The sequence below is a fragment of the Athene cunicularia genome, assembly GCF_003259725.1.
Source record: "Athene cunicularia isolate RWA chromosome 18 unlocalized genomic scaffold, athCun1 chr18_part1, whole genome shotgun sequence".
Taxonomy (NCBI): domain Eukaryota; kingdom Metazoa; phylum Chordata; class Aves; order Strigiformes; family Strigidae; genus Athene; species Athene cunicularia.
Genome location: NW_020799123.1, coordinates 6794316 through 6809491, shown reverse-complemented (window position 1 = coordinate 6809491; position 15176 = coordinate 6794316). Strand labels below are relative to the sequence as shown.

Below are 15176 nucleotides of genomic sequence, written 5' to 3'. Positions count from 1 at the left end.
GTGCAGCGCGGTGCGGAACCGGCCGCGGGGGATGCGGCGCCGAGCCCCTGCCCCGCCGCATGCGGGAGGCGGGGATGCTGTAAATGCTCAGTCACTGCCCCTCGCTGGCAGCCATCCAGGCGCTGCTTGCTGCTGCTTGCTTTGCTTTTTTTAATTTTTTTTTTCCCTCCCCCCCCATTTTTAGACAAAAATCAACATCCCCGAGCTCGGAAGCAGCTCTGAGGGATGCCGACCCTCCCCACACCAAACCCCTTCCTCCCCCCCAGTAATGCTGCTCCCTCTCTGGTACCCAAGGCCACGGCTGCAATTTAGGTTCGTTAATTTTATAATTTTTTTTTTTTTTCCCCAGGATCTAAATTTGGAGCGGATTCTTCCCCTGCTCTGAACAGCTCCCGGAGCCTGGCTGAGGGAGAGAGGGAGGCATCAGATGACATGACAAAATAAGTCATGTCTCTCGATTGTTTCAATGCCACCCCCTCTCTCCCGGCCTCTGCCTTCCATTTTAATCACTGACAGGCCTTCAAGTATTATGGATATATATAATCTTTTTAATATCACTGACATTTTCCATAATGGAAAGCATCTCCTGTGTGATGAAACATTCCGGAGGGGGATTGTGCCCTCCTGCGGACACTCCCACCACACAGAGCTGAGGTTTATCAGGCCCCAGCCCTGAAGGTCCTGCCTTGGGTGGTGGGGAGAAGGCAGCAGTGGGGAGAAGGCAGCAGTGGGGAGGCCAGGTGCTTCCCAGGGCTTTGCAGATCTCACCAGCCTGGCCTTCCCAGCAGGGTCTGCCCATGCATCCAGTCCCAGTCCCAGCTGCAGCTTGGGAGAAGAACAACTCCAGCACCCAAACCCTCCTCCAGGTCATCCTGGAGGACACCCCATCCCAGCGGGAGGCATGCTGCATGGTTGCCCAAGATCCAGGCCTTCCTCTTCCTCTATTCCCAGTGCTGTTCACCGGTGTCAGGGGGAGGAGGCAGCCAGGTTGCCCCTCTTCAGGCACTGACTTTTCATAAGCAAAGCAAACCTCTCTGTGGGGACAACACCCTACGAGCCACAGGGGAGCTGTACAAATGTGGGGTTTTGCTTTGCTAAGTGCCCCACAACCCTGCCGTAGGAAATGGGACCCAGCAATGCTCTCAGGCTGATTTCCCTCACCCGGACGCCCTCTGCCACTAAAAAGCCTGGGGAAATGCGCTGTCACCTTCTGCTGCAGCGTTTTCCTGGAATCTCCCTTCCTGGCCTCTCTCATAGTTATGGTGTCTTCAGACCCCAACTCACGTGATGGGTTTGGTATGCAACTCCCAAGGCCAGGAAGGTCGCTCACCTCAGTTATTTAGCAAACACAACACAAATTATTAACACTAATACAAATAACACCCACGTTTGGGAGAGGAGGAGGAGGAATACTCTCCTTGCCTGGCTGCTGGGGCTTGGCATTATAGCGCCTGGAGCACCCAGCTGTCCTTTGGAGTGCAGGGCTGGCCAGCCCCAGGGTCCCTGCTCTGGCAAAGCCCACATCTCACAACAGGCCTGGAAATGAAGGTTATGTGTCTCTCAAGGTGTTCTGTGCAAGCCAGCTCTAATTCCACTGCAGTTCCAGTCGTGTAACTTCTACAAATCAATACAAAAGGAAAAAAAAAAAAAAAAACAAAAACCAAACCAGCTGGCTCAGAGAAAGCCGCAGCAGCCAGACAGCAGAGTATTGCACTTGTTGGCCCAGCACATCCCTTCCTGTGCGCTGCTTGTACCTTGTCCCTTGAGGGTATTCTTGTCCAAGGCTGTAAGAGGCACTGGCAATATTTATGACAAAAAATTAGACTGTCCAACAGCATTCAAGTTTGTTCTTTGTAGTTCTTATGCCACCTGCCTGCCCTGGGCCACCAGGCTCCTCCTGTGGAGGGGAAGGAGAGACCAGCATAGGACATTCTTCCATGGTATGTGACTAACCTGAAACTCCTCTCTACCTCTTTTCATATTAACAAGTTTTCCTGTGAGTAAAGGTATATACAGAGCCTGGTTTCTATAGGTTGGACTGAAGGCATGGACCTTGTAAGTGGCCTTTGCCACCTTGTAAGGTAAAGCTACCAAATAAAAGCATTCCAGCCTTTGAGACAATCACGTTGCCTCTATAACGTGCAGACTCCCTCTTGTCTAGAAACAGATGGTTCGAGCTGTTTGAGTTGGGCATATTCACAGGCTGATAATCATCTCCAGGGAGGTAGGAGCTATTGTCAGAGCCTGTGAGACACACCCCAACTTCAGGCCTTTTTCCTTCTAATTCTCAAAATGTTGCTGAAATTCTCACTACAGGAATGCTGAGCAGAGACATTCCCTTTGTGGGTTCGTGCCCGCTAAGCCAGAAGAGGTTCCTGGCTGCCACAGAAGCCAAAGTGCCTCCCCACACCCCACTAAGAGAAAGCATCTTGAAACATGAGGGGCCTCACCTGGCAGGCAAAGAAAATAAGCTTCGCTTTGCCATGGTGCTGCCAGGAGCCAAGGGGAAGAATATATCCTCTCCCCAGAGACAGCACACGAGTTAAAATGAGAAAGCAAAAGAAAACAATTCTGCCAAAGGAACAGTTATTTTGCACTACGTGCAGCTCCAAGACGCGTGTCAGCGTGGCTGCCAATGTAAAAGAGCACACGCCTGAGGCACACACGCATGGTGCAACGGCGCAGCGACGTACAGAATGTGTAACAGCAAGGCTCAGCACGGAGAGGTATCTGCTGCCCGAGAACCCCAAAGGTATCGCAAACCTCAAATAACAATCTACACTGATGTCATTTGGCTATAGGGCCAAAGCCTGTCTGGGGAATGCTGCCCAGCTGCTCCAGCAGGGAAACGACGCTTTCCTGACACACGCCGGGTCTCTCTCGCTGCCAGGTCAAGAGAGACCCTGCACCCAGCTGGCTCTGCCAGGGAAAGCTGCTCCCACCCGAGAGCGGGCAACACTCAGACCGGGGCTGCCTCCACAAAACACTCCCTTCCAGCTGTGGTGCACAAGGGAGCCCAGACAGAAAGTGGTGATAAACCCAGACACACACGCAGGCTGACAAGAGACAAGGACGGGTGGCTCCAACACAAGACATAACCATACCCACAATATTTATGGCGTGAATTTCACTCATTTTAATTCAAGAGTGATTAGTCTTGGATGGAAGCAAGTAAGAGTTGGCTCAGAATGGGGCATGGGTGCACTAAGCTGGATGGAAAGGGATGGCAAGATCAGCACAAGAAGTAAACACATGTGTGCAAAACTAGGGAGGGTGGCACACCCCTTGGGATAGTGTGTTTTCACAGGGATCCTGAATGCCTCAGAAAAGCTGTCAGCAAGTCCCAAGAGGAGACAGGACAAGCAGTCAAGATGATCAAAAATGGGATGGATTTTTCTAAGTTACTGCCCTGATACTTGGGTTCATGAGTACAAGGGACACTCTCTGCTCACTCACCTGCTAGTCAAACAAGACTGAGAATCAAAGAATAAGACATACTTCACGTTGACTGGTGCTTTTAAATTCTTCTTCTTTAACAGAAATGCCAGTATTTTCTACTCTTAACAGTTTCTGAGGCTGTGATATTTCTTGCCTCGTCTCTTCTTGGCAAGCAATCATCTGTAGCAGTAACAGATGATCTAGCAATAGTCTTGCATCACAGCATGTCAGAAAAGAGAAAGCCCAGTATTTGTAATCAGTGCATCACTTCAGAAAGAAAAACCTCCACTTGATCTGTGTAAATATGGTTATTTATTTATTTTTTTTTAAAGTAAGTCTATTTCCAGTTAAAGGGCTTCGCTCTCCCACTTTAGAGCACCTGTGTTCTCTAGTTCCTCAAATAAAGAAACCATTTTGCTCACCATTGAATCCAGCAGCCCATAAACCTACAGCAGAAATTAACAGAAGGTAGTTGCAGTGAAAACACGTGAAGAAATCCTGATGATGAGACTGACAGGCAGATGGCTTCTCATGCACATTAATGTATGGGCACACACACAGCCACAGAGAAGTGGCTGCCTGCTAACAGTACTTAGCTCTAGTAATAACTTTCCTGGCTGTGAAGTGTGTTTAACATTATCCGAGATACAATTAATTCTGCTGATCCCTCAAGAGTCTATAAGCATGTTAAAGACATCCCAGATAGAAATCCCGCATGTGATAGCTGGATTTATGGTAACAGATTCCAGGCTGGAATAGAGGACATCTTTCTTTATATTTCACACTTACCTTGCTACAGAATTAGACACATGTTTGTCAGTTTTCTGGCTTTAACAAAATGCTTACCTCTCCACCTAAGCTTCAGTGTAACCTTACAACAAAAACAAGAAAGGAAGAGGTAAGTTTTGGTGAGACTCACTTCAATATAAAGCTTTTCCTGGTACATCCCAAACAAAATAGGGTCCATCTCCTCCTGAGGAGGTTCTACTCCATCTGTAGTTACAGCTTCCTTGGGCTGTGCTCCCTCTTTCATCTCCTGTGATGAAGTAGAAGATTTCAGCTTTTTCTCATCTTTTAACTTTCTGCTGCTTGGATATTGCTATTCAGGGACAGACCAAAGATAAGTGTCACAGGTCAGAACCCCTTTGAGATTGTTGCAAGATGCACCTCCCAGAAACTGCACCTCTTTCACTGGGTTGGAAATCAGCTCAAACTCAAGATACACCATCTCAGAATGGATCACACTGTCCCCAGCATTTAGGTTTCAACAGGCATCCCAACACATACCTCTTTCCCTGCTGTCTTTGTTGTTCTTTTTTTGCCTCCTTTATCCTTACTACCATATGACTTTCTCTCTTCTTTCCTCGTGGTTATTCTGTCTTCCTTTTCACCTTTTATAAGTTGCTTTACTTCCACTACAAAAGAAAGAATTTCAATCACTCAAAAGCAACATTTTCACATCCAGGAAGACAAGCCCTCTGCACTCACGCAGTGGAACTGTATTACTTTTGCAATGTATTTTCCTTTTTTTATTAATCTGAGCTGTACTGCACTGGAAAACAATACTTTGAAGAGTACTTTGTTTAAATAAGGCATGAACAGGTCTCAGATGTGTATCAGTACAAGCCTGATATAGGCTTTTCTGGGTTAGTCTGTGTGAAAACCATGGCTACCTAAATTAAAAGGCTTATTTGTGCGGTGGTTTTTTAGTGATACCAAACCACAGATCACAATTACTATCACAAAATCTGCCATTTTTTCTGATGCATTTTCTTATAGAAACTTCGATGGAGAACTGCTGAAATTGCCATTTCCGTTGAAATTCAGCATGTCTTCTGGATTTCCAACAGTACACAGAAACTGGTTCCTGTGCTAAAACTACCATTTACCTGTTTCCTCTGGAACAACATCTACATAGGTGTCCTTCTCAGGCAAGCCAAGCAGGGATCTCAGCTTCAGAGACTGACTCACCAGACCATCAATTGTTTCACGCCACAGCTGGAGGCTGAGGAAAGTATCAGAGTTAGAAGGGAGACAGCACAGCAACTGCCATCTTGTTTTACCCTGTGCCAGGAGTGAAGACACCTTACAGCTGAGAGCTGCTCTCTCCAACTAAACCAATAAAATAGCAACCACCATCTACAAACCAGTGCAGAGGGAAGCTAAATTACTTTCCTCATGTTAGAACCCTCCGAGGTCTCAACAGTTTGCAAATCATTGGGCTCATATAGACCCATAAATATTACTGTGAAACTAGATCTCCTGCTCTTCAACATGACACGTTGGTAAATCAGCATCAACTTGATCTCTGCATTTACCGAGAAGAACCTGCATCCTTCTGATTTAGAAGCAACTAGAAGCTGTTGGTATGTTTACAGTCTCAAAGCCTGAACAAAGAACAGAGAGACTGTATGAGGAAATATACAGTTATCTGAGTAAAAGGGTACAGAAAATTACCCAAAGGTTTCATAAACTAGAATAATCTCACCAGAAATAATCTTGTATACTTCCCAAAATTACATGAATTTAAAATTCTAAACTTATCACCAGAAAAAAAAAAGGCACTTCAGTCCTAGACAGCTGCTACAATTAACCTATAAAAAAAAAACCTCAGAGTAAAGACGACTTCTAGACCTCGTAATTATCTGCACTCTGAATCACAACGCTTGCAACAGAGCTTGCTAAGGCTGTTGGTCACATGACGCATTTACAAGCTTTATCTTGCAAAGGTAACGCACCAGGTTTGATACAAAAGGTTTGACTGAGTTGGCCTCTGTTCAACACACAGCTCCAGTGCTGCCTTATTGAGCTGGGTCAGTGCTTCTTCTCGCTGCTCCTCCTTGGGGATCGACTTTATAGCCTGATGTGAGAGAAAACAGAGTTCATGGAGCACGTCTCAGACTTCATTCCCAATTATCTGGACGCTGAGCTCAACAGAGCACACCACAGCTCTCTTCCAGGACATCAGTCTGAAATCAGGCTGCACTGGGCACTTATGCACCCAGGCGTGGCCTCCTGTGCGGCTGGGATTTGGCCAAGGTGCACACACACACCCCACGATCTGGGGAGCAATCCCAGGCCCCCCAGTTAGATTCACAATAAGCCCCTTTGCAACTTCACAGGTGTGCTGGAGAACAGGGACTCTAGTGAGCTAGAAGGCATCAAAGTAAAGATCAGTTATAAAAGGAGGAGAGGTTTCCAAGAGAGCACTACGGAAAAACTGTGCTGACAGAACTCAAACCACTCTTGCTTTAATCTAGGGAGGTCTGCACTTTATTCACAGCCTGCCAGGGGTGTCCCCTTAAAGCTCTGATGAAGAGGAAGGACCCTCTGAGGAGAGAAGCCCTTGGGGAGGCCACAGGAGGCTGCAAGATTAGTTTGCCCACTGCATTCCATCCTGGGATGACAGAAAACTAACAGGGGAAGACCTTAAAATATCTATTACATTGTGTGGCTCTCTTTTCTTCTTCACACAACAGCCCTCAAAGTCTCTCTTGGGAATCTCTTTACAAGAGCACTGAGGGTGTGGTCAGCAGAACTGAAGTTCTTTTCTGCGACACACATCATAAACTGTTTCTAACTCACAGCACATGGGAAGCAGACCTTTGGGTAGGCCCACGCTGGGGTAGACCAGGCCATTTGTAGGGAAAATGAAAACACCATCAGCTTGTCATAGCACTAGAGGGAACAGGGGTGACCACCTGCTTAAAGTCCTCCAAGGAGAGGTTCCATCCCGAGGAGCCCAGTTCTTCCTCCTCCACGTTCACCATTTGATTCGGAGCCTCCTCGAGTATGTTCTTCCAAGCTGGGAGCTCTGTGGTGCTGCTCGGAGGGGGAAGAGCCTCCGAGGCCCTCTCAGGGTACTGCACGGCCTCCCCAGCGCTCTCCTGGCCCGAGGGCACCTTCTCCTCAAAGGCTGCAGGAACAGTCACATGCTGTCTCCACAGCTCATGCAGCTGCTTTACCACTCCATGCTGATAATGCAACTGTGATAATGGGGAAAAAAGGTAAATAGTGAAATGAGCTATGTCTTTCCTCTATAAATCAAGTTGTTAAAGCCACCGTGGTGAACTATGCCAGCCTCCAGAAACCCAGGGACACACCAGCCCCATGGGTCTTCCCTCCCTGCTCTTTCAGTTGCGTAGCCCATCAAAGAACAAACATCACCTCAGGATTCTTCCTGTGAAACAACTCCTCCTCTGTGACACAGGCATCCACAGGAGATGGGGTGCGCTCCGGGGTCCGAATTCGGAGAAGAAGTTCCTTCAGACTCTCTGCTACTATGGCAGCAGCCTCTCGAGCAGCCAGATCACTCTGAGGCACCACAACAAGAACAACATGCGTGAGTCCCCATTCCACAGACAGAAAAGCAAACAAATTCACACCCACACCAGTAACCACATGTACAGGTTATATAGGGTTTCAAGGGCAAAAATAGCTGCAAACCCTGCAAAGCAGAGCAATATTTAAACAGCTTTTCAAACAAACCCCACAAATCCCCCCCATACTATACTTTTCAAAGCGTGATGTAATTTTCAATTTATACCTTAACTGCTATCATATCGTACAACACAATCCCATCTCCACTAAACAACTAATGAAATTCATTACCAACAGAAAATTCATTCTTTAAAGGACCAATGTGAACAGTTTAGGAGACACATCATGTCTTTATTAACCGCATTACAATAGACTGTGGCGTTCTTTCATTTTATTTAGCAAACCTGCTCAAGTATGTACAGATGTTCTGTAAATAATCATCTCGCTCTCAGCTCTAATTGCATAGCAATAAAAATACCATGTCATCCACTCCCACCCTTACCCTCTATTTGCATATTAAGTTCAAAGATCGCAGTTACCAAGTTACATGCCTGGTTACCTCCAGTTTCTCTCTGAAGTCAGCCAATTTATCCTCATACACAGCAATTCCCCAAAGGGTCACCTGCAGCAGAGCTCCTCCTAATAACAGAGGATGTGTCCTAAATTCCCAGGACTCGCTGAAAATGCCTGCTCTCTCTGACTTGAAAAGAAAGAAAAACTTCCTAGTTTCTCCAGGCAAAATTACACCTGAAATAAGAGAGAAAATGCATCTGTCTGCAAGAAGCCACCTGGTTAACTTGACACTTTTCCAACCCTACTTCAAGTGTGCTTATCTCTGTACAAGACTCTTTCCCCATAGCTTAGCTGGTTATCACACTTCATCCAGCTATTTTTCTCCCTCCAGATTTACTCCCAGTCACCATGTTACTGAACTGATGTTATTTCCACTGCACGTTCCTTTTACGGCAAGTTCAGCAGTCTCTCTAGCCTATTATGCCTGGTTTGCCATCAAAAAGATTACTCACTTCTCAATATTCCACCCATTTACATTCAGAATAGGAGCAACCTCCTTTCCTTTAAGTCCCATGAAAGCGATCTGCCTCGCACACCTCTTTTGGTGTGAGTCAGCTCTGACGCCAGGGCGGCTTCCTAAGAAGAATGACCCAGCAGGCTTGCTCTGCCCTTAGTCAGACTCTGCATCTCAGATAACTCCTGGCTCTGTGCTCTCTGGCCTATGTACAAAACTCTCAGATCAGCAGCTCTCATACCTGGTCTGGTATCAAAGTAAAACCACTGCATCCTCTTCCCCCTGGTTTCCCTGGAGGGAATCTGCTGGGGAAGCCTCATCCAGTTATACCAGACAGCAGCTGTGCCATTATTGCTCACTGTCAGGTAGCTTTCAGCTTTCTCACCAGCCAAAGTCTCAAAGGTGAGCCGGGCAGCAATGCCAATTTCATCCTACAAGGAGAGGAAAAAGGCAAAGATAACAATTTCTACTCTCTGGCAAGATTTATCTTGCTTGAAGTTATATCACAAATAAGGGGTTGAGCCATGCTAGGAGAACTTGTAAGGCAGGTCCAGTGAAGCAGCCATTATACAGAGAGAGCCTGGGAATCTGAGCCTCACCACCAAGAGAGCAACCCCTTCTGTTTCTAGATCTCTCCAGAGCAAACGTAGCAATCCCCTATTGTGCTTGGAATAAATCCCCCATTCTCTGGCCTGGGAGTGACTCTCATTGTACAGCTGGGGCTTTGGAACTCAAGCAGGCTTAGCCTGACTAAACAATAAAAAGTGCACAATTACCCTGCGAGAAGTGGTGCAGTTGATCCAACGAGCAGGCTGGCCACAGAAATCTAAAGATGGACCCAGTACTGCTTCTGGAACCACATCGGGGTAGTCCCCTATGGAGTCACTGTGAAAGAAAACAAAAGCCAGCGTTTTCGTGGAGTGAAATCCAGAGAGGGGAGAACCAGGGGTGATTTACAAGACTCTGTAAGAAATAATCCCAACTAATGCTTTCCCACATAGTCATCTCCTTAGGGACAGAGCCCTGCAGATGTGGTAAAGGCCAGCTAGCTATTTGTCACCAGCAAGGAGGGCAGGACAGCCACAGTATTAAAGAAATGATACCTGCCTAAGGAAGGCTGAGGGTACATCACTGAATAAGCAGAAACAGCCCTCAGGTTGTGCCTGTTACAGAGGGACAGGACAGGGAAAAAAGGTAAACTGATGATGGAAGTGGAAGGCTGGAAAAAGACAACCAGATGGAGGTCATTCAGAGCAGAATCCACACCCTGCCTAATGGAAGCTCTACAGCCACACAGAGGGAAGGCCGGAGGAAGGGCCTCAAAAAAACCACTTTTCTCTGATTTTTGCTGCTTAGGCATGAGGCCCCAGGGCACAAAAGAACTGCTTGATTCCTAAATCTGGTGACTTTAGTATGTGAATAAGCCTTTTATTGTGCCCCAGTGGAGACTCCTCTGTATTCTGGGTAAGAATGGTTAAGGATACCCTAAGAAACTGATATACATACCCCAACTTCTTTATTTCTGACATGAAGTAAAACTTACAGGGTCTTTGACTCTTCCGAAGTGGTGGAATGGGGAAGAGGCTCTGTTGAGACAGATGTGAAAGGCTGCCCTTTACCGATCACCTCCAGTCCATCCAGATCCTGGACATACAGAAAAATGACCAACTCATGATTTCTCTTTTTATATAGAAATGAAGTTAAAATAGCAGACAAACATAGCAACTCAAAACAGTAAAGTGAAGTTCAGATATCTTGCTCCTATGATGGTTCCTAGAAGCATCCAATGTTTAAGAGATGAGGAAGAAACTGATTCTGGGTCTCCCAAAAATCCTAGATGACTGCACACCCCACTACAAATGATGCATGGATGGGAAAAGTCTCCACACACATTTCTCAGCCCAGAGCCAGGTTTCAGAAAGAAAAACGTGAGGTTTGTGCAGTTTATAAGAGGAGGGGCTACCTGCTTTCAGGAGATAATTTCAAATGCGTGTCTTCCACATGGGTAAAGGTGTCTTCCCTCTGCCCTGAGGCACTAAATAGAAGTCCTACACCAGTACTTGGCAGGGTTTTTTATTGCCTAGGTCTTGGCAGCTGCATGCTGCTGGTTCAGGGTCCTATTTTCCATGCAACATGCAGGGAGACCAGACAACTCTTTCTTGGGTGTAGCCCTTTGGAAATGGGGGAACTTCCAAGATAAGTACTGTAGGGCTAAGTTATAGATTCCTATGCTTTTTCAGATCCAGCTCTTGGCAATTTTATGTTACACTACAGCATCTGACACAGTAAGAGATGCAAAGAATATACTCACTCCTCTGGTCTTACCGGCTTATAAACATCTAGCTCCTCTAGGACAGATTTTAGCTCCTGTCGCCGGTGTTTCAGGAAAAGACTCTTATCCCAGGTTAGATGGAAAGGAATCCTCTTTGGAGGCTTTAGACCTGTGGAGATGCCCATACAGGAGCTCAATGTCTACATACCCACATGCCCATTAATTTCATTCTCAGCCAAATTTTGGTCTCATTGTGTTTTAAAGAGGAAATCCAACAGATGACCAGGAAGTAGCTTGTGCTGCAGCTGTCAGAAGGGACTCTCTACTCACAGGAGTCACTTTTCCTTTCTGCTGCTCCCTCCACACTCGTACCCTGTTTCTGTGGGATCACCTCTCTGCGGTGTTCCCTTACCTGTTTCCATCTGGACAGTGTGAGGTTTCCCCACACGAGTGACTGGCTCAGGGCAGCCACGTTCTCTCTGCGTCAGTGTCATCGTCAGGCCGGTGAGCTCATCTCCAATACGCTCGGGCTGGCTCCAGAATTCACTTCCTCTTCGGTAGCCCTAGGGTGGAAAACAAGGCTCCCACTGACACTTTCAGAGGCGTTCGGTTGCCTGCTATTTTCACAGGGACTAAAAGCTAAAAGGAAGGAGTCTAGCTCTGCTTATACAGATATTTTAAAATTCTATAACATCACTTTCTGCAGAGCAAGATAAAATTTCTATCAGCTGCTGTCAATGACAAAAGACAACATTCTTCTAGCTAGTGCTACATGAAGGTTGAATGATATTAAAATAATGCCTGACATGCAAATTCTGTGATAGTGCTATAAATGTTAAAAAAGCATTAACATAGGATACCCCCATAATTCTCCTGACTTACCCCTACCCCTTTCTCCATGGCAATAGCTAAAATTCAAGCCTGAAGCTATAAGATGTTTCTGTCCCTGGAACAGCAATTGCAGCACATCCCCGTGCCACTTCCGAGTGAATGACAGCCTTTGGGGATAATCAGGAAATGGCACTTGCCCATAGACACATTAAAAAGGAGCCAAAGCACATCACCACTTTCCTCTAACTAGTATGGATAGCACAGTTCATGTGTTGATTTTTAAAGTCACTGAAAGCTCTGCTTGCACACTAGGTTGAAGGACCTAGAGTGGTTTTGATAAATATGTAATGACAGGTCTTTGGAGATGTTACTCATAACACCCATGCCTTAGCTCTTGCAGGAGAGCAGGGCAATCAGGACACGGAGGAAGTAGGGCACTCGCCTTTCCAGGAAGCAGGGCAGGGAGACTCCAGTCAATGAGGTCACGTTCTTCCTGGATTTGCCTGTAATCCTCTGAGCTGCTCATCAGCAATTCATTCTCTGGCCTCTGAAGAATTTCTATAAAGAAGAAACATCTAATCATTAGTGCTGCACTTCTGGGCACAGCTGTTACCCCTACTATTGTTCACGTGTAACCCCCTTACACTCTCCCCCACCAAACCTACTGTCCTACCCCCAAACAGAACCACCAGCTCACCTCCCCACAGCACCCAGGGCCACCAGCACTAGCAGTGGGGAGCTCTGAGAACATGGAAGTAGACTGCAACAGCAACAGGATTAACCCCAGTCAGCTACAACCGTTACAGTTTGTTGTGGTTCCAAACTCCCCCATCCGCACACAGATTTCACAGAACAAGGCCTCAGCTCTTCCTACCTCCCAGGTATTTCTCCTGCTTTTTCCTGATTGCCATATTATGGTGCCAGTTCTGTAGAGCTTTGTGCTCTGCTAGTGGGGTCTGATGAACGGTTTTCTTCCTCTCTCCTCCATGTTCTTCTTTTAAAGCTGCTGCAGTAACATCTGGATGAGAAGCCTCAATAAAGTCTGCTATCTGAAGAGAAAGGAAACATTAAATTAACCTCTATGCACACACAGCCACCATGAAAATGGGAGAGGGAAAAGAATTCTTCAGGCTGACAGTAATTTTACCTTATTACTCTGAGAGGAACAAAACCAGGGCACTACGAACACACTCAGAAACAATCGAAAGATTTATCTGAGTAATTAGACTCGAGCAATGGCATTGCTGCAACACCAGCCCTTCCCTTGCAAGCCTGACGCCATCAGCAGAAGCACATATGGAAGAGGAAGCCTCTGTAATTCTTCCCTCCATGACCTTGTCCTGCACACAAGGCTTTAAAACCTGCTGGTGCAGTTTCTCTGAAAGCAAGCCCTTCCTGCAGAGTATGACAGGCTGGGAAAACCACACCTCAGGCCTGACCTGTTCCTGATAGGTGCTGAAAAGCATTGAAAGGTACTGTAGGCTCTGCACTCCACCTCTAGAAAAGTGCCGCACAACAGCATTTTCCTAACTTTACAAACCAACCTGAGTGTTCCCTCTAGCCAAGGCTTCCATCCTGAACTCCTGGAGACTTCCCAAAATGTGATGGGGGAGAATCTCTTCACAGCCATTGCCAAGTAGTCTCGGTCCTACAGTACACACACAAAAAAAACCAATCCCAGAGCCACATCACTAAACTAGGCTCAGCAAAATCAAAATCCAACAATAAGATGTGAAGTTTAACCCTACCAGAAAAAGTCAGTGGTTCGCTGGGTGCCTTTGGGGAAGCAGGATGTGCTACAAGGAGATGTGCTGCCTTCTTTGCCTCTTTGGGTTGATATTTTCGAACAAGGTATTTCCTCCTTACTGGAATTCTCCCAGCATCATGGGGAAGGTGTGGAGCATGGAGCTTCAGAAAATAAACAGTCACAATGCAATTAGGTACATAATGACTCACCTTCATTCCTTCTGATCCTTCTAGGATATGCAGAGAAGTCATATCAGTACAGGCGGTTCCTCCCTTAAGGGGAACGTTACACAACCGTGGAGATACCAGCTTAGTTACTGTCATGCTCTTCTGGACTCTGCTTTGCAACTGGAGCAGGGAAATGAGAGTTTTAAATCACTCTCCCAAGTTTTCTGCTGTGTCACTTGGTGTCAAATGCTTACACTCACACAGTTTAACCTGAGTTTTGGAAAGGACACCATGATAGTTACTAAACCACTTAAGACCAGAAAATTGGTAACGTAACTTTGAAGAGGCAGATGACTTACTCTGCTATTTCAAAAGACTGCGTAAGGGTCAATAATCCTTTACTTTTAGCAACTGAACCTGATGATCTGACAAGTCATAAAAATCAGGACACACAAAATGGAATGAGAACTGAATTCCGAGAGTGGGTTTTGGTTTAAGTAAATGAACAGCACCCTCTGTTAAACACAAAATGAGAGTGTCAGCTAAGGTAGCTGTTTCTGTCAGGAAAGATACATACTTTTTCCAGGTCTTCCACCTTAATGGCAAGTGCCTGGATGTCATCTCCTTGCAGAACACACGAAATGGGCTCAGGCTCTTCTGCAATTGTTGAGGACCGTTCATGTGTCTTTTCCTTTTTGTCTGGAAAACAGATGAAGAGACGTCCTCTTCAGTCTCCCAAGGAAACACCATTATCCTCCTTCAGCCTGGTTATTCATTTCCAGCTGTGTTTGGAGGTTGGGGTTTTTTAAGGTTGCAAAGAGCAATTAAATTCAGCATCTCTTATAATTGGGAAATCAAACTCTGAGAAGCTACAAGGACCAAAGTGGGTCACTATGATTCAACTGGTTGACGCTTTCTTCTAGATGAGAGACAACGGACGTGATAAATACAGCCCGGGCTTCCTGCAGGTGGGAGAACAAACTCCTGGAAAGTTTCCTACTCCAGCTGCAAGCACAAGCACGCAGCCTCCCCGCACGGCCGCACGACACCCGCCAAGCACAACTCAGCGAGCGCCTGGATTTCCAGAAGCCCCCAAATAGCAAAATAGCTCTTAAATAGTAAATCCCCTGCAGAGGCAGGCACAGGCCGCCACCGGGCAGGGCCACAGCCGATGCAATCCCACCGGGGATTTGTTTCTCCCCTCATCCTTAATCTGCAACGCTCCTTGACACGCGTGGAACCTTTCCAGGTTTAAAAAAAAAAAAAAAAAAAGATGGAGGGAGGAGTCACTGTTCATGGTGCACGGCCCGGGAGCGCCGGGGATCCCCAGGCCGTGCGAGCAAGTCCCGGGCCGTGCCGAGGACACAGCCAGCC

General features: G+C 46.6%; 1 protein-coding gene across 1 annotated transcript; it reads right to left on the bottom strand.

The window, feature by feature from the left end:
• Nucleotides 1-3737: 3737 nt before the first annotated feature.
• MYCBPAP (MYCBP associated protein) lies at nt 3738-15008 on the bottom strand. The gene is made up of 19 exons (XM_026861289.1): nt 14986-15008; nt 14380-14527; nt 13637-13796; nt 13433-13536; nt 12763-12937; nt 12331-12446; nt 11470-11620; nt 11111-11226; nt 10329-10429; nt 9562-9670; nt 9027-9216; nt 8318-8505; nt 7606-7752; nt 7140-7424; nt 6177-6298; nt 5328-5443; nt 4726-4853; nt 4358-4543; nt 3738-3884 (listed from the first exon to the last, which is right to left on the bottom strand). Exons 1-18 carry the CDS (start codon nt 15006-15008, stop codon nt 4538-4540), a joined length of 2385 nt encoding a protein of 794 aa, XP_026717090.1. The 3' UTR covers nt 3738-3884; nt 4358-4537.
• Between the last annotated feature and the right edge of the window lie 168 nt (nt 15009-15176).